This window comes from Gymnoscopelus microlampas (genome assembly GCF_963454915.1).
Source record: "Gymnoscopelus microlampas genome assembly, chromosome: 10".
Taxonomy (NCBI): domain Eukaryota; kingdom Metazoa; phylum Chordata; class Actinopteri; order Myctophiformes; family Myctophidae; genus Gymnoscopelus; species Gymnoscopelus microlampas.
Window position 1 is genome coordinate 46,285,101 of NC_139947.1, and position 18,947 is coordinate 46,304,047.

The 18,947-nt window shown below is 41.3% G+C and overlaps 2 protein-coding genes across 5 annotated transcripts in view; one reads left to right on the top strand and one right to left on the bottom strand.

The window, feature by feature from the left end:
* The window catches only part of bcl2l1 (BCL2 like 1), a 34,472-nt gene extending 28,518 nt beyond the window's left edge, over window positions 1-5,954 (top strand). For all 4 annotated transcript variants that reach the window (XM_084070492.1, XM_084070494.1, XM_084070493.1 and 1 more), the window contains exon 3: window positions 2,422-5,954. In XM_084070492.1, the coding sequence (XP_083926618.1) occupies window positions 2,422-2,565 (144 nt within the window). In that variant the 3' untranslated portion in view covers window positions 2,566-5,954. The remainder of the gene's footprint in view (window positions 1-2,421) is intronic.
* Window positions 5,955-6,143: 189 nt separating this feature from the next.
* On the bottom strand, window positions 6,144-14,221 carry cox4i2 (cytochrome c oxidase subunit 4I2). Its single transcript, XM_084068793.1, has 5 exons — window positions 14,040-14,221; window positions 8,957-9,065; window positions 7,891-8,055; window positions 7,341-7,472; window positions 6,144-6,966 (listed from the first exon to the last, which is right to left on the bottom strand). Exons 2-5 carry the CDS (start codon window positions 9,063-9,065, stop codon window positions 6,833-6,835), a joined length of 540 nt encoding a protein of 179 aa, XP_083924919.1. The 5' UTR covers window positions 14,040-14,221; the 3' UTR covers window positions 6,144-6,832.
* Window positions 14,222-18,947: the final 4,726 nt, after the last annotated feature.

Below are 18,947 nucleotides of genomic sequence, written 5' to 3' on the forward strand. Positions count from 1 at the left end.
TCAAGTATATGTAATGCAACTGTTGAAGTAAAATCCATCTGCCTTGTACAATATCGTGTTTTCTGGTCTGTACTTCTTTATCTGTTGTGACTCGCATATCTTCTGGTCATGTACTGTAACTTGTACTAAGTATATAGTCACCAGTAGACGAAAGCTCTTAGGACCACAACAGAGGATTATTTAAATCACAACACTCCCTCTGCACATGGCACTTTGGTTAAAGTTGGGGTCTCCTGCATGAAATGCCTGGCCCTAAAGCATGATTTATACTTATTTGCGCATCATGTCTTGCATGAAAATAGCAGATCTAAAAGCTCACGTGTCACATGCTGCAACGCGTTGTGAGCCTATAGATCTGCTATATTCGGTGCGACACCGGAAATTAACTAAGTATAAGTAAGGCGTAACATCTCAGTCGTGAAGGCCAGTAGTTGTCCAGCATGGGGTGGGTTTTCTCATCATCGATTTGTGACGCAGTCACCTCCCTTATCTCCCCTTGGCCACAGCGCTCACGCCCCCTTATTCTCAGAACCCACCGCTGCGACGGCCAAGTTCTTGCTTCCGCGAACTCCAGGCTTAAGTGCCTACACACACTCGCTCGCACATACATAGACATCTGATATCATACATCCGGTGCAGGGCGTCAGAACAATTGTCTGTTGTCATTCTTTGGCAGATTCCCCCACACAGTCGTGGCCCCGTTTCATTGTTCATGTTGACCCCCTGTCAAGGTGATGCACTACTTGTGATGTCACTTGTTGGTCATCAAGGGACGACCCAGCGTGGGTGGCGATGAAGAATGCGTTTGTAATCAAACACCAATGCATGGAATGCCTCAGCAATGTTTCCCATATGCCTCTCTCTCTCTCTCTCTCCCCGCCCCCCTCAGCTTTCTCGCATTCTTTCTGTATGGTCCGATACCTCCTTGTGTATCGGTTTCCCTCCTGATGTTTGGCTATGCCTCAGTTCCTCTCTTTCACTCTCACACTCTCATTTCGAATTAATTCAGTATTACTTCCAGACTTATTATACTCCTTGACTGTCCCTGGTGAACATCCTCAATGTGCGATCTTATTCTTAGTTACATTTGAAACTACAGCCTGTTGTATGAAAGCTAGAGCAGAAGAGAGCTCAAATCCTAGAACACAGCTTCACTCTGTTGTTGCCTGCGACTGTACATATGGTGTAGCATGTCATGTTTGTGTCATGTCATCTTTTTCAGGTGACTACACATTCCACTATGCAACAACACGTGAAATGGATCTTGCAAAGCTTGCTTAGAGTATGTTTCAGGCTTTACTTGTGTTGATTGATCTCTCTCTTTCTATAAAACACCCCCCTCTCTGTTTCTCCCGCTGCATTCTCTTCTGTCCTCTACACATCATTTCCAGTAACAGCCCCTCTCTATAAATGGCCGGACTGTCCACTAAAACCCAGGAATGATATGTGACTCAAGCTGTTTGAGACTAAAGCTGAATTAGTCAGCCGTGATGGCACACATCTCTCCTCTAATCACAGCAAATGATCTGATGAACTGAGCCCTAACATAATGTTAATGCTTCACCTAACACTATTAGCACTATTATATTGATCACGTAAATTCCATTAACTAAGCTTACATGAAGTGAAATGAGCCTTGTTTAAACAGTTTAAGTATAAAATAGAACAAGTATCTTAACACCAAGTATAATCAGTAGGTCTATGTAGGTTTCCCTGTCTGAGAGTTGACCAGTACATGCGATTTCCAAAGCCCAAGATATAGTGCCTCCCTGTGGCTAGAGAGTGAACTGCACGCTGTTATGGTTGTCTGGCTGGCTGGCTGGCCCGGCCCACTCTGCTACCACTGTATCACTTCCAGGAAGGGGGCGGGGCCTATAGGGAGGGCCAGCCAAGGACGTGGGCTTGGGAAAGAATGTCAACAATGAATGTAGCTCTGTAGCGAAAGAGCTTACAAACCACAGGCTGGGTGGATTTTTTTTTTGTTGTGAGAAAAGAAAATCTTGATGTTGTTAATTAACTGTTGTTTTGACTCACTGTGTGTGAGGCAGGTGGATCTTGATGTTTTTTCGGTTGCGTTATGAGTCTACCTTTATGGCAGTGGCCTATTGGATGGAAATTTCCAAAGGTGACTGTTTGGGCTGTATCAGTCGGCTGTGGGCGTCTTATCAACGGCACCACAATGATGAGATGAAGGCACTTTCAGAGAGGGAATCCACCTCACTCTTTTGTGTGCCTGACTGTTATTGTACGTGGGCATGTGGGGAGTTTTTGGCATGTGTGTTTGTGTGTGTGTGTGTGTGTGTGTGTGTGTGTGTGTGTGTGTGTGTTTTTGCCTTTAACTGTTTCTGCACTTCATTGCCATCAAAACCAAATACATGGATGCTAATCGTCTGCCTTCCTTTGCCCCCCTCTTTCCTTCAGGAGCGGTTTGCAGAGATCTTTGGCCAGGACGCGGCAGCAGAGAGCAGGAAGTCCCAGGAGAGCTTCAGGAAGTGGCTGCTGGCGGGCATGACCCTGGTGACCGGTGTGGTAGTGGGGTCGATCATCGCTCAGAAACGTCTGTGAGAGAAAAGGAGAGAAGACATTCACCCAGCCCACACCCAGCCCCCCGCCAGCCGCTTCACATCGCTCAGTCTACATGGCCCAATACAACTTTTAACATACAAAATGAAGGATATTTTGTCTCGCCTCTCCTCTTTGCTCCTTCTGTTTTTGCCAAGAATTGACAAATGTTTACGTTTCGGTTTCCTCTTCGGCACACGTGTGCGCCCCCCACAAATGCACTGAGAGTTCCCAGGTGTTCTTTGAACTTTGAGACCATGAGAGCAGAGGATAAGAAAAAGAAGAGGAAGGAAGAGTGACCTACTGCTAACCCTAACCCTGTGTTTTCTCCTTAGTTTACGTCACTTGTTTCTAATAAAACACAACCATGTTGAAGACCATGTTGCTTGTCTCCTCATCGCCACACTTAAGGCTCTTGCACACCTAATCCGATTTATAATATTATTCTAATTGTTGCGAACATTTCGCAGAATGAAACAAAATTGACTCATTATGCAGTGAGTATGATTTTATGGTCCTTTCCTTTTATGGACTTGTTGAAACAGAAAAATAAAAAATAAATATTGGTTCCATCCAATCCTTCGGGGAAAAACAAACACCGGAGGCGGGGTGTAAACGGGATTGACACTACGTGAGGTCGTATACATTTTTTATGTGCAACAGTTTTGGACGAAAAATACAGACCTGGTGTGCAAGAGCCTTTATAAAAGGGTGGTATGTGCCATATGGAGAGAGAAAGTAGGGGGAGGATGGTACCACCTGTCCTTAACAAGAGGGAAACTGGGATTGTTTTTATGGCTTCTGCAGCTCCCGTCAGACACCCCTTTTTCATCCAGAACACAAACCAGATCCCATTCCTCCTTCCACTGAACTGTTGTTTTATGCCTTGCTATTCATGCTTGTTCAAGAGCATGGCATATTGAAAGGAGCCTTTTGGACAGATTTCAGTTAACAATGTGAGGGAGTTTTAAATCACCCTGTTTAAATTCTCTGCTTGTTTGTGTGTCAGTGGGTGTGTTCATTTTTTGTTATTGGTCCAGGTGCTCCAACAGATTTCTGGTTTATGTTAATTATCTGACTTGCTCTAGTTTTGTTCTTAGTCACCTTGATTACAACCTAACCAACGTGTAGTTCAAAGAGCCTAGCTACAGTGGAGTCTGTAGTCCCTACAAACACGATAACATGGTTGCAATATCCATGTTACTAATCTGTAGCTTAAAGATACAGCAAATACTGTAGCAACATGTACATTAGCACGATGCACAGACACAATGCTTTGCCCATAGTAAACAAACAGACAGCAAACCAATAATGACAAGATTGTTTTAACATAATGGAAGAATTTAAGGCTTGGGGCTGTGGGATGTTTTCTTTTCCTTATTTTTTTGTCATTTTGAGTAAAGTATTTGCAATAAACTCCAAATCATATCTTGTAATAGTCAGAACAGAAACAGAATCTTTCACTGTTTTCTTTCATTCTTGCATCATCAAATAATTATTCCCTATACTGTATTTTCACGAGCCGTGACAAAACAGTCTCAGTCACAATAAGTAATGATCTGCATTGGAATAACCAGAGTAAACGGGGTAACGTTTAGATGCATTATGTAGCAAACTTAACTGGGAATGAATGAAGTTATTGTCTTGTGAGTGTATTACACAGTTCTGAGTCCGGAGTGACGCAATTATAATTTGATGGGCCGGAGTGTGTCTTTTTGTGTTCATTTTAGGAACTGTTGACATACAGGCCATAAGACTGGACACTCAAGCCTGCAAACATTCCCCATCTAGTACTAGATCTAGTGCTTTCTCCATTTGTCTCCTCTCCTCCAATAGCCTCCTCCACTGGGACACTCAAAACTCCACCCCCAATATCTATCACATCTCCATCCACCCCCTCCCCTCTAAATCCAATGCTTCTGGGGTTTTCTGTGATCATCTGGCTGTCACAGCAGATAGTCCTGTATGCCAGTCACAGCAGGCCCACCTACTGCTACGCATGCACGGATGCACACACACACCCCTCCATAGACACCTGCCTGTCACACATAGTCCACAGGAGACGCAAAACAGATCTCGTCTTCATTTCCAAACATGTTTAATTTAAACATGGTGCCAGTCAGAGGGAGGTGTGTCGCCTGGCATTGGGCGTCATGCTCCCAGAACTGGCAGCTTGATTAATCTGTTGGGAAGAGGACGGGTGGGGAGAGGGTGAAGGATGGTCCTTGAGTGACTGCTGTGTGAGTGTGTGTGTGTGTGTGTATATATATATATATACACACACACACACACACACACACACACACACACACACACACACACACACACACACACACACACACACACACACAGAGATCAGAACCATTGTTTTTAGTCATTTCATCATCAGTCCCAGTGTTCCAACAGACCGCGGTGTCTCCACTTTCACAGCAGGAGTCATCTCTTCATCCCTTTTCTGATTTGAATAGGGTGCTCTGGTGGTTCGGATAATAACTCATTTCATTATACATTTCCAGAGTTCAGGGAATCATAATACTACATTGCAGGTTCACTCACCGACACTGTTCTGTGCTCTTTCTCCCTAAAGTTATAGGTTTTAGCCCCTTTTTTATTTCTATATATTGTTATATATTTTTTGTGTGTGCACGAATGTCCTTTTCCCAATGACACAAATCAAAATTTGGTTCTTTGTGATTCAAATTTTCAGCTGATTATCTTTCCATTCAGATGACTGTTGACCAAGCTCATCCCCGAATGGCTTGTTTTGAGCACACCAATTTACTAGCCAAGGTTTAATCTGATACATTCCAATACAGTATCTATATTTTTCTAGTGTATTACCCCACAAGAAGCTGCTCAAAGGCTGCAGTATGGCCTCTCACAGAAACAAGTTTCCCTTTCTTACACCTTTGTGTGTGTGGTGTGTATGCATGCGTGTGGATACTGTATGACAAAATGTTTGTGATGGGATACGCAAGAGGAGGAATCGCATTGGCACGACACTATATATACTAGTTATTTAACTGATTAGAATAGTACGCTAGCTTAGAAACGTATTTAAGGAAAAAACAAACTTTTGACGGCTTTGAAATGTTATTTATATTTGGTGTAAAAAGCGCATATTAGTGCCCCCATCCCCCACCCCACCCATCATATGGCCTTAAACTCCCTCTTTGCATTGATGTGAATTGTTAACTCATTGTGCGCTAATAGATAAGAAAATGCAAACCAACAGGAGGATATTTTCAAAGCTGGTTTCCTGGTGTATTCTTGCTGGCCTCGGAGTACAAAATTACAGAGTTCAACAATGATGCCATGCCCAATGTTCTGTTTATGTCTTAGAAATTGTACAATTTTGGATTAAATTGAACTGAATAAAGACCATACTGGAAGATGGGACTGAATCTGTCTTTTATCATTTCTTAATATTCTTCATGTGTGAGGTGGACATGAGATGCAAGTATGCATGAACCTATTGAATTCAGGAAAGACGTTTAATATTTAGGACACCACGCCCCCTCCACAGTAAACTTATGACAACTTGAAGGGCACAACTAGAAATAAAGCAAGTACAAAATTAATCAGATCTTAATGATTCACTGTTTATTTTATACATTCACTTTGAACAATGGGGACATCTGGAAAACTGTTCCCTTCATTTTAAGCCTGGATAATTTGTGATTTAAATGCAGCGATATTTAGAAGACAGCCATGACAAACTGCTCAAGCTTCCTTCACTATGACCAAACCTGAACATGAAGATAAGTAAGCATTTGGGCTGATCACGTTTGTCAACTGCTTTTGTTAAACAGACAATCTTAGCAGCACTACTTCCTTATGTTGCCACAGAAACGGGCAAAGTAGTTACTGAGCAAACAGCCCACACTGTTACATGTCATCAGAGAAAGAGATGCACAGAATGATAATCAGAACAGTTTTATTAAACAGGACGGACAGTCACCATGACAACATTGCGATTGGATGAGAGGCTACATGTTGAGCCAAGAGAAAGTCAAGTTCTCCCTGGTTGCAGATCTCGGGTTACTTCTGCATTTTTACATTGATGCTACAATATTCAAGCCCAACCTAGATAAGCACCTGAGACAACTTCACCTTCAACCTCTACACAGTAAAGTCCTACATGTTAATTTGAGTGTACAAATTGTACACACACCAAATTAACACTCAGGATTTTGCAGTGTAGAAATGGAACAAAGAGGAGGTGATGGGTCCAGCTCTGTGCCACTCTGACCATAGTACCACCTACGCTCTACTTCCATTGGCGCTTCTCATAGTCCCAATTGCTAGCGAAGCCCTCAATAGGGTTCACCTTCATGTCCAGCATCCTCTGCACCTGTTTGGCCTGCCAATCATCGGCAAAGGTATGAGGAGTAGGAGGGTAGACTATATGGAACAAAAGGAGGGAAGGATATAATAGTTCAAACGGTTGCGTAATGCAGTAATTTGTACCATCAATACTAGCTCCCAGGCATTCAACAGTGACATTCAACCACTTCCAGCCTATCGTCCCTATTTTGGGCATGTCATTACAGGTGAAATTTTTTTTTTTTTTTTTTTAATAACTGAGCAACACCATTGTATGATGAAGTATAAAAATAGAGATTAAGTGGTTAAAATGAGCCGTGTTAAAATATTAACACTATGGATTTAGTGTAGTGGAACAAAGTGCTCAAGGTTCATGCCAATCTATTGTCATATGCACAACAATACAGCTACAGCGCGTGCGTGTGCGTACACACAGTAATACAGATACCCACCATAGTGTGACTGCCAAAGGACTATAAGGCCAGTGATTCCAATGAATACAAGCATCCCTCCCCAAACCGTCTTCCATTCTCCCGTCGGCACCTTCATTTCTGGATAAGTTTGACAGAACATCATCCTGTACACTGGAAGGGGAGGTAGATGGAGAGAAAGAGATGAGGGAGTGCAGAGAGAGGAAATACAGAGATGGTGATAGGCTGAACAGTAACAAGCATAGTAGAATGAAAGTGGAATGGCTCACTATTGGTCAAACAAGACTGATGAACGCATTACTCCTCAGTCATGATTTTATTTTTTAAAGTCCCCAAATGAAACCAGAAGCTCTGGTCATGTTACTGGCACTGTAGTAACAAGGTGATGTCTACGGATGATGTGAAAATGCCCTCCATAATATCACCATGGCGTTAAGATTCCCAGCATTCCAGGTGTCAGCTGGTATAATAATCATAGGTCACAAGTTACAACTGATCTCCCACTGTAAAAACTGCTTCTGGCTCAAAACAACCTTTATATCATTGAGTGGGACCAACATCTACAACTTACAGGCAATCTTCTCTTCATTGGACAGCTGGGTCCAGGGTCCCTTCTCCTTCTGTTTAATGCCCTTATCAGAAGCAGTCAGGACATCTTTGTATGGTTTGTCAGGCAGTGGGGTATCCAGACGGTCAAGGTACATAGGCTGAGACATGTCTGTTATGTCTACCACATCTACGAATGGGGAGAGTAACGTGAATAGGTCTTTATATGAAGAATTTCAGACAACATTGTATAGTGTATTAGTTTACTTCATTGTGTGATTTTGGGAAAAACTTAAATATACCATATAATGCCACAAATGACCATAAATGTATAGGCTACTGTGTATGTCAAATGATGTAGCATATAGCTTTTCAAAAGGCAACACTGCCACCTGCTGGTTAAGGATTATTATTACCACCTGTCGTTCTAGTTATAACATTTGTGGGTGAGAAGCTTTTTTGTATCCATGGTGTTGAAATGTGCAACAAGCTAAATAAGATAGTTTTTCTTTCGTTCTTTAATTTTTTCGAAATTTCTTGTAGTTTCCTGTCTTATAAAAAGGCCCAGTTGCCTTGGTGGTTTATCTTGTGCCCTAAGTGAGATTTGTTTATTCTCAACTTCCATGTTAACCTGAGTCTCTGCTGAGGACATGCAACTGTCTAGATTTGGTTCTTTTTTTAAACTGGAGACCCCCTACCCTGATAAGTTTGACTCGGTTCCACAGCTACACTTGTGAAATGAGTTTATCGACAAGCACACAAGCCTCGCGTTGTGTGCTTGTATATCAGCTATTTTCAAAAACAAATTCCTCTTTCTTATAATATTTGACAGTTTGGCCAATTTTTTTTGTTGTTGTATTACAAAAGTATTAAGTCATTAAATTGTCACAGTCTTCACTGTCATCTGGAGACCCCCCTGGGGGTCCAGACCCACAGGTTGAGAACCACTGGTCTAGAACATGTGGTCACAGCGCTTATTTTTAAGTCTATGGGTCACAGTCCTTAATGAGAGTGGACCATGCTGGTAACCAATTCTATCGATGACAGAAGGCTAGGCTAGTAGAGTAGTGGTTGTCGTCATGATTACCCACCATGACCGTGGCTTGCCATCCGTACACTGCTGCTGCTGGCCACAGCAGTGGTGGCGCGCCGCGCCAAGAGGCTCCTCCCCCCCACGCGTCCTGCAGTCATCAAGAGCATCTGGAGAGAGAGAGGAGCCAGTGTGGACCACCGAGATACATTAAGATGAGATGATAGAAGGTGAGGAGCAGCGGTGGAAAAAGTAGTCACATTTTTCATTTAAGTAAAAGTATTGGAGTGGAGTAAAAGTATAGACATTTGGAAATACTCCAGTAAAGTAAAAGTACCTCAAAATTGTACTTAAGTACAGTACTTGAGTTACTTACTTTACACCACTGGTGAGGAGGTCAATATTCAGTCCTACCTAGAATATAATACCTAAAAATAAACTGTATCTAGCATATCTACCCCTGTGTCAAATTTCACAACAGAACAGGTCAGGTGTGATTTTGCACAAATATTAGCATTCTGATAGCTTGCATTTTGACCAGACCTTAGGCTAATTGGCTAATTTGCCAACCAACAGAGCCCGATATTGTCCCTTTGCGTTGTAATAGTATATTCTGAATGAACTTACTGTTTGTTGTCTGTTGATAGGTAACTTATTTAATTGTCAAGAGTCAAGACAAGGGTGAGTGTTGCTGCTCTATGGTAGCCTGCAGGTAAGTTGGCTGAAACACCTGCTGTTATCTGATTCTGAACTGATTAGGTTAATCACTCTCACCTGCTATTAGCAGGCTGCTGGAGGCTAATGCTGTCTAGTGGTGGACAGTCACCTATTAGCCTACATTTGGGTATCTGTACTTTACTTGAGTATTTGTATTTCTTTCTGGATACTTTCACTGGTAACCAGAAGTCCAGAACAGTGGGCCCCTGAGAACACTGGGCACCATTTTGTTTTTAAATATTTATTTATCTTACATTTTATATTTATATCTACATTTATTTGACAAATGAGGGGCCTAATACGTTTAAGACCCAATAATTCTACAAATTCTACAAATTGCTTCAAAACCTTTGATAGCCTGTCATTTTGGGGATGAGGGTACGTTTAGGTCTGATAATGATGTACCATGCATGCATGTTAAGTGGTGGAGTCTGATATGGCAGAACATTTTGTATTTTAAAACAAAATGCCAGATGCCACAGAGCTGAAATCATACATTATTTCTGATCATTTTCCAATGCATACATTTATTCTTCTTGGGGTCGTGGGGTCAACCACACAGTTATTTTCTCTTGGTTGACACCTGGCCAAAGTTCAAAGTTCACAGATGTTGAACTCCGAATGCAATGCAGACATCAACAGTGTCAACTGATGAGGAGGAAGCTCCACCCCTTTGCTCTATGTGACATGTAAATAATGGATTTTTATAACAAGGCTATTGCGTGGAACACATACAAATAGCTATTTTTTGTTTGTTTTTGAATTGATACATTTTATTATCTATTAATTCAAATTATTTCTAGTTTTGTCTGTTTTCCATAACTTTGTGGGTGTTTTTTATGCTACGAACATTTAATTCTATTTCATTCATTCAAACGTTATTATCACTGCCACTATCCTATATTAAAATTGGCTAATGGGAGTGCCGGCGGACCTCTGACATCACCATAAACAAACCCATACGTCCATATATAGGCAGGACCATGGCCACGTCACAATGACTCAGACATAACCATAAACAAACCCGATACACTCATATATACTGTAGGCATGTCACTATAACTCAGACATAACTATAAACCAAACCGATACGCCCACATATAGGCATTTATGGATGTCTAGAGCAGAGCCGCAGATTCGACCGCTATGCCCATATATGGTCATGTGCATATATGGGACCGACCGACTTCACTCGAGGGAGTGCGGTGCCTGCCGTCGAGTCGTTCAGATATACGGGTGCTCAGAACCACCGATCCAACTAATATGCCCATATATGGGCATATACTGATGACATACGGGATCTCCATATATGGGCATAAAAGGGAAATGGACTGACAGATACAGAGATCTCCATATATGGACACAAAAGGGACACAGACAGCTTCTGATTGGATGACATTTATGTCCCTCCTAAACATTCATTTTCAGTTTACTAAAGTGCTAGAGTAATGGGGAGACCCTTGTTGAACAAGATGGTCCCCCCGTCCATTGAGTTCAATGGACGGGGGGTGCCATAATGTGCCATCATGGTACCATCTAGTGAGGTCTGTGCTATTACAACAACATGGTGTGACATCACTTTCTCTTAATAGCAATGATTACTATCAGAATATAGAGATATAACTTTTTGACCAAAAGCAACAATACAAAATTTTGTTTTTGTTCACTTTGCAGCTTTAAACATTCCAAACTATTTTTTTACTTTTTAGAAAAAGGCCTATCGCTGCTGGTCTTTGAGAGTCCATTGATTCTCTTAACAGTAGTCTTTGTGAAAGAAGTGGGGTTTTAGGTGTGTTGGTAAGACTGTATGACCGTTTATGAGGCTAGGTTGGTGACCAAAGGTGATCGGGCCTTTGCCATCAAGACCCCCAGACAGGTCCTCTAGTAGGCAAACAGCCTACCAGAGGACCTCAGATTATTAACAAGTTTTAAATCCCTCTTAAAAAAACTATTTCTACAGAATGGCCTTTTTATCTCCTAGATTAGAATAGCAAGCATGTCCCAGTCCATATTCAATCTGTGACACCTGTTCGTTATTGCTCTGGTGCTCTATTGTAAACTTAATTAACTTAACTTAATCATTATTGCTTTATTGCATTACTGTTGTTTGATTACTGTTTTTAATTGTTCAAGCACTTTGTAACATTGTTTAAAAAAGTGCTATATAAATATTGTTTTATTATTATTATTATATATTAAGGTTGGTCTATAATGCATTGTATAATGCACATGCACATTTGTAACTTATAAACGCACTTATAAGGCATTATAACACTCGTTATCAATGTTTATAATTATGCATAACAACTTATAACAAGGTTTATGAAGTAGCCTATTATCAGTGCTGGTCATAATGCATTATAAGTTCAGCGGAACAGCACATTATAACTACCTTAACTTAGTCAGTTACAAAGTGTCTTTGTTATTTGTTGTTATGCACACTTATAAACATGTATAACAAGTATTATGAAGAATGAATGTCCTGACGCCTTATATGTGCATTATAATGCATTATAATGTGCTTATAATGCATTATAGACCTGACCTCAATATACCTTAGCGGCGTATTAATGGGATTTGACTGACAACAGCCGGGTTTAAAGGTCTCCTAAGGTGCTTATTTGATTTATCTACCCTGACCTGGATGGGTTCCAAGTACCTCCTTCTCCAGGCTGACCTCGTATCAGTCTTTTATTGTTAACCACACTGCAGGGCAGACCTGCTCTGTGTTGGAATGTAACTAAGTACATTAACTCAAGTACTGTAAGTACAATTTAGATGTACTTGAATATTTCATGCTACTTTTACTCCACTACATTTCAGAGGGATTTCTTTTACTTTTTACTTGACTACATTTATTTGACAGTTAGTTACTAGTTAGTTAGTTAGTTACTTGTTACTTTGCAGATTTAGATTGATAATACAAATTATACATCAACTAATAATTGAATAGGTCAAACTACCCGGCAGTATTTAAAGTCCTTAGAATTAGCTCTAGCTTTACCAGTTGCAATTTTTAGGTGGTGAACACATAGAACTCATTATCGTTCAGTAACATGATATATATGATTCTTAAAGCTGAAAAATGTAAGTATGATTTTGAATGCAGGGCTTTTACTTTTTTGTTTTGTTTTTACTTTTGTATTTTTCACTGTGGTATTGCTATTGCTACTTTTACTTAATCAGTACTTCTTCCACCACTGGATTATGAAAAGTAGAGCAAATAGTCCAGGGCTGTGGAAAACCAGAAATATTGGTTAACTTGTAATAAAAACAAACCTTAAAACAACACATTTATGTTGTCTGGATAGTTTATGGATACGGTAGTTGTAATGTTTTTTTTTGTCTCAGATTCTTGATCTGAGAACAAGGTTTCCCCAAAAAGTTGACTGATGCCAAATGATGACATCAAGAGACAAATCTTGAAGCTGATGATTTGACATGTTCAAAGTGAATTAGAAAGCGGACAAGCGCTTCCATTCACATTTCATGTGAATCATCAATACCATTTACACAGCAATTAAATTAATCTGGTTTACAGGTAAAATCTAACTTTGAAAAAGTCCTCAAAATGAGTGTACAGTTAATTCAACAAAGAGGCACTGTGTAGATTAACTTGACTGGTTTCTCACTTGGGACAGTGAGTTGCTTATGCTCAGAATCATTGAACAGATTGAATTTGTATTCCCTGAGGAGTGATTTACTTTTAAGTGTCAGTGTTGTGTCTGTCCTTTCCCACTGAGTTTCTGTCTCCTTGTTTCTACTACGCATGCACATGCACATGCAGATGGAGGCGGGTAAAAATGGAGGACATTGGCACCTGGTCAACTTTATAGTAATGTCCGTAATGACCTCCCGAATGTGACAGACAACCTTTTGGCCCCTTTACCTACTACAAATGAGCAAGTTGTTATGTATTTTAGCTTTAAACACTGCTTTTTGCAGGAATACATAAAAGGAATGCTTGTGAGAAGCAATGTTTACACCCAAAGTTTGAAATAAGAATGTCATTCTTGTCTCATGCAGTTTATTTGTCGAAGATTATGAAGGAAATCTCAAGCTTTGTACATTTAATTCCTACAGGGTCAAAGATCACAAATACTGTTTAACAATCCAGTATTATGTGACTGAAAATACAGTTTTGCTTTCAGCCAAGCACAATATGGCAGAACGAACAAGTCCAACTCACTCACTCTCTTGCAAGAATATTTCATGAGCTTCCCACACTTATGAGATTCTTGCATTTTAAACCATAGCTGCAATTCTGGACTTCTTAAATCTGTGTGAAGATCCTTTATCATGTCTGCACATAGTCACGTACACCACTAATCCTCTGGGAGCAGAGTGTGTGTGTGTGTGTGTGTGTATGTTTGTGTGGGGGGGGTCCTGTCAGCCCTCTGTCCTCATCTGACCCCTTAGATACTCACAGCTGTCCTGAGAGGGTAGAACTGCACAAATGAAAGACGGGGCAGAAGTAGTGATCCGCTGGAGTGTGCCTGGAACGACTCAGACAAATAGGCTCTTTTAGCTGCCTTTCCCCGTTCGTCTCAGTCTCAGCTCGAAAACGCCACAACGCAGTTCTGAGGAACCAACTGGTGGGTGGGGTGGAGGTTTAGGGTGAACGAGGCAGGGGGGGCGGGATGTCAGAGGAAGGGAGGGAGCTTGAAACGGAGGCAGAGCATAACCCATTGTAAACAGTCCAAATGAGCATGTGATTTGAACGTCAGAGAGAGTAATAAGAGTGGTTATGCAGTTGAGCTGCAGTTCACTCACCAAATTTGCGAAGAAGCCTTACCCCTGTCTCTTTTCACCCCCTGCACTCCCTTGTCCTCACTCTTTCCTCCGTGTCCTTGTTGCAGCCCCTCTGTTGTGTTTAGACAGAGCAGTGAAGTGTGGAAACGGGGTCGCTTTAGGTAAGGTCACATTAGGACACAGGACTCCACGTCATGGAAATGGAAGAGTGTGTGTGTGTGTGTTTATGACTATGTATGTACGGTATGTATGAGGGAGAGCAACAGATTATGTGGATAAGGGCCAGGGGAGTGAGAGCGAGAGTGAGACACATTCAGACAGAGACAGCGGATTTAAACAGACACATAAAAATTGACTTGGTCCCATAGCCTGGTTCACTTCTCCACAGGATCATGTCTTGGGTGAAGCTACTCCAGGTTGAGCTATTCAGGGCTGGCACAAGGATAGATTACACCATAGATGTTTTGGCTGCAAGCTGTGGGACAGACTGCCCTGGCGGTTGGTGGTATGTGCATAAGCCAAACGACATTCACCAGCAGCCCAACAGAAATAGGAAGGGAGGGAGGAGACTCCCAGAGCGGTCGGCTAAGGACAACACTTGTGTCTCCATAGCGATCCCAGACTGCATACTGGTTGGGTGCCACAGCCTCCCAAGATCGTTTAACCCATTTTCTGATAAAACATTTGACCCTTTCCTGCACATGAAGGGACTAGTACTTCTCAATCTCCTTACACTTGGAGCTTACATTTTGTTTGTTTGTTTCTGTCTGTCTGTCTGTCTGTCTGTCTGTCTGTCTGTCTGTCTGTCTGTCTGTCTGTCTGTCTGTCTGTCTGTCTGTCCTGTCCTGTCCTGTCCTGTCCTGTCCTGTCCTGTTCTTTCTTTCTTTCTTTCTTTCTTTCTTTCTTTCTTTCTTTCTTTCTTTCTTTCTTTCTTTCTTTCTTTCTTTCTTTCTTTCTTTCTTTCTTTCTTTCTTTCTTTCTAACAAATGGAATACAGTTAAACTTGGCGTTAATGGCTCCGCTATGGGATGTTCCCTAAATTTTGCTTAGGCAGCATGCTACGCTAAATCAGGGTACACTAAGCAAAACCCAGGTATACAAAAGTAGGCCTAAGCAATACATTGACAGATTGACTAGAATCAGCAGACATAAAATAGTATTTGAGCCCATGTCAGACTCTGATCAAAAGGTGGAGGCTGGGGTGGAGTGAGTGATTGATTGATTGATGTATTTTATTTAGTAAGACATGAGGAGGAGGCAGCTAAAGCAGCAGCAGAAGTGTAGCAAGTGGCAAGAGAAGCAGAGATCTAATAAATGGAGAATCCGCATTTAAAGGAGCCGCTCTGTTAAGAGCGTGAGCTCTGATTGGAGTGTAAAAAGGTGTGACTGTTTTGGTAATGGCCAGCAGAGCTATGAATGGAGAGAAGGAAAGCTAGGCTGATTGTAAACAATCAGCAGACTGACAGCCGATTACAGCTGATGCGTGTACGACTCTTGTGCCCTGCATGAAGTAACGCTATGCATTTTCTAAATCTTCCTTGTTCAAATTGCATATCATAAGTTCTTTGCTAACACTTCATGGATAGGTTTGAATTTATTGTCAAGTGCAGATACAATTTCCTCACAGATAATGTTCATTTCCCCAAGGGCACCCATTGTTCTACAGAACCTGTTTTGTAAGCAATTGAAAGGACAGTGTAGTAAGTCAAAACTTGCCTCACAACAATCACTGAAAAGATTGCCTACCCTAACCCTACAAGTTCAAGATTATTGCTAAAAGCAGTATTTGAGAACCATGTGTTGACTTCTTAAAAATGATGGGTATGGTCCTTGGAAAAATTGAAGACATGCGCTCTTAGCAAGTTCTGCTTACCTAAGCATTGTCACTTTTAATGTTCTCAGACCTTAGACTGTTCACACTAGAAACATAGAACACTTATTTTCACTTGCTATGTTATACTCCAAACAAAGTTGAAGAGGATGCTGATTCAGATGTCTTTCATTAAGGTTAAAAGCTTCTCTTAGATCATAAAGGAAACCAGGGAATCCACATGGTATTACATTAAACTTGAGTTGCCGTTGCCGTTGAGCCTTGATACAGCTCAGGCATTTGCCTGTCTGCATTGGGACAAACTGTCCATTGCTGGGGTGGTATTTGTAATTTTTGCTCTGCTCAAACACCTCCTATCACTTGAGTCCTTTTAGGACGGGAGGGAAGTCCACCTACCGCAGGGCTTGCAGGTCCTGGGAGAAGCTATTCCCATATGAGACAGTGATGGCTCCTGTCGGGATGCTCTGAGTGGTAGCTGACTAAAAGGATTTCAGGACCTTCTCTGAGACCTAGAATTTAATTACCTGTCTGAGGTGAGTGGCATTGTCTAGCCTCTTTGCCACATGTATGTGCGTACATACAGTAAATGCCTATGGTCACAGAAATAGCACATGCATTCTTTTCTGTGGTGACACTGTATGCAGCTTGCTTTGTCAGGATCACAGGGTGCAGAAAAGAGCACAACTGTGGTGTGGCATTAAGCCAAATTTATACTCCATAGTGTCGCTTTCCAAAAATAATTGATTTACAAGCGAGCAATGTGTTGTTACCGTGTAGATCTGTTCTTTTTGGCACGCGTCAACCTCGCGCATTGAGTATAAATGAAGGTTTTGCTGTTGACCTATGTGCTTGACCAGTCCTTTGTTGCAGCGATAATGATAAACACTGTTGATAATACATAATATCAGCAGTGTAAGTGTTTGGACCTTAACTCACCCCTCACAGGTTCACAAGCTGCATATTCAGCCTCATGTCTCCCTCCCAGGGGTCATCAACATGTCCGTACATGGACAAACATGTCCGTGGCAAGACTTGTCTATGTCCACGGCACTTTTTGGTTTTAAAAAATACGAAAAATATCGTTGATACTTTTTCTAAATATTCACAATTTAATTTAATTTTTTTTAAATAATTGTGTTGACTCTTAAAGTGTTGAGATGCCATGCTCATTAATATGTTGCAAGAGATTTGTGGTATTGTACTTGGTACCCGTACATGTTTGGATCAGGTGAGGACAACAAGTCAACTACAAGTATGTAGTAATGTTTGTTAATAGCTGCCTTAATTCCCTGAAAATGTCAAAACGTGCAAGACGATGGATTAATGTAAGTCCCGCAGGAAAAGAGCAAAAACAGATAGCATGTCATCTGTTGAGAAGGAGCACCAAGGCAAGGCAGAACTGGACAAGTGAAGCTGTTTTTCGTCAATTAAGAGAAAGTGTTTCAATAATAACAATAACTATAATAACACTCCACAATCATAATTCACAGCCTCACCATCAGACCTCCTCCGCACCTTTGCATCAAACTATTGTGACACTGCATTCCTTTAAATCCTGTCATGCCCTTCATTAATCAAAACTAGTTTAGCTGGTAGAACTTCTTGTCTCCTCATGTCCTCAAGTAACACTGTCCTCTGAAAAGCCATCTGTCTATATGATAATAACCATAGTATAATACGCACCCACTCACCTTTGCCGCTAAGTGGCCATTTTGCTCCTGCAATGTAAGATGGAAGCACTGCCAATTATTGAAATCCCAAACATGCCACATTTAATACCTGTCTCAGGACTGCCCCTAGCTGCCAGTATACCGAGGACGACTTCACAGTCTCCAGGTTTTCTAAAGTAACCACTAACCACTTTAACCCTGCCATTTTAGCCATTATAGGCTAAAAAGAAAATAGCTGATCTACAAACTCAGAACATGCCGTGATGCGTTGTGAGCTTGTAGATCGGCTTTTCCCCAAAACATATTTAGATTTTATTTGTATTTATATTTTTTTGATAAGTGGCACCTTTTAATATAATTGATCACTTGTTTTGCATGTCCGTGGCAATTTAAAATATTGATGGAAATGTCCATCAGAAGCTGGCATGGTGATGACCCCTGCTCCCTCCTTCCAGTACCCAAGAACAGGACAAAGTACATTAAAGCTTGTTTTAGCTAAGAGACTTCCCCATAACCACGAATTGTCATGTTTGACGCCCGGAACAACCTATTTGTGCTGTTAAAAAGTGTTCTTGAGCAAGGCATTTAAAGGCCTCTGTGGGACCAAATGATTACTCAGTTACTGGGCTGTAGAGGCTGAATAACCCCGTTTCTATCGTTGTTTGAAGTCAGTGTTTGAGCTTGGCAGTTTGACATAATTGTGGTGTTAATCAATAGTGCAGTTTAGCTTGTGCCAAACTTAAAGGCCAAAGTTCTTTCCAGGGTTGAGTCTTCCTGTTGGTTAGATCTCATTAGCACAATAGAGAGTGTGTGGTTACTAGGTATATCCACAAGATGGCAGTGTAATGTTGATTTATTAATAGGTAGTGGAGCACAGCTGTCTTGTCCTGACTAACTGTAACCATGTAGGGAGAAAAGACATTGGTTGATGTCTCATGTTTAGGCTAGAATCACATTTTGTTCCTGGGTCCTGGGTTGAGTATTTACATTTGTTAAATCACAGATACACAGATTATATACCCGGGATGTGCACACCCAAACTATGTGCAGACTTGACTTAGTGACAAACTGGCACTACGGAT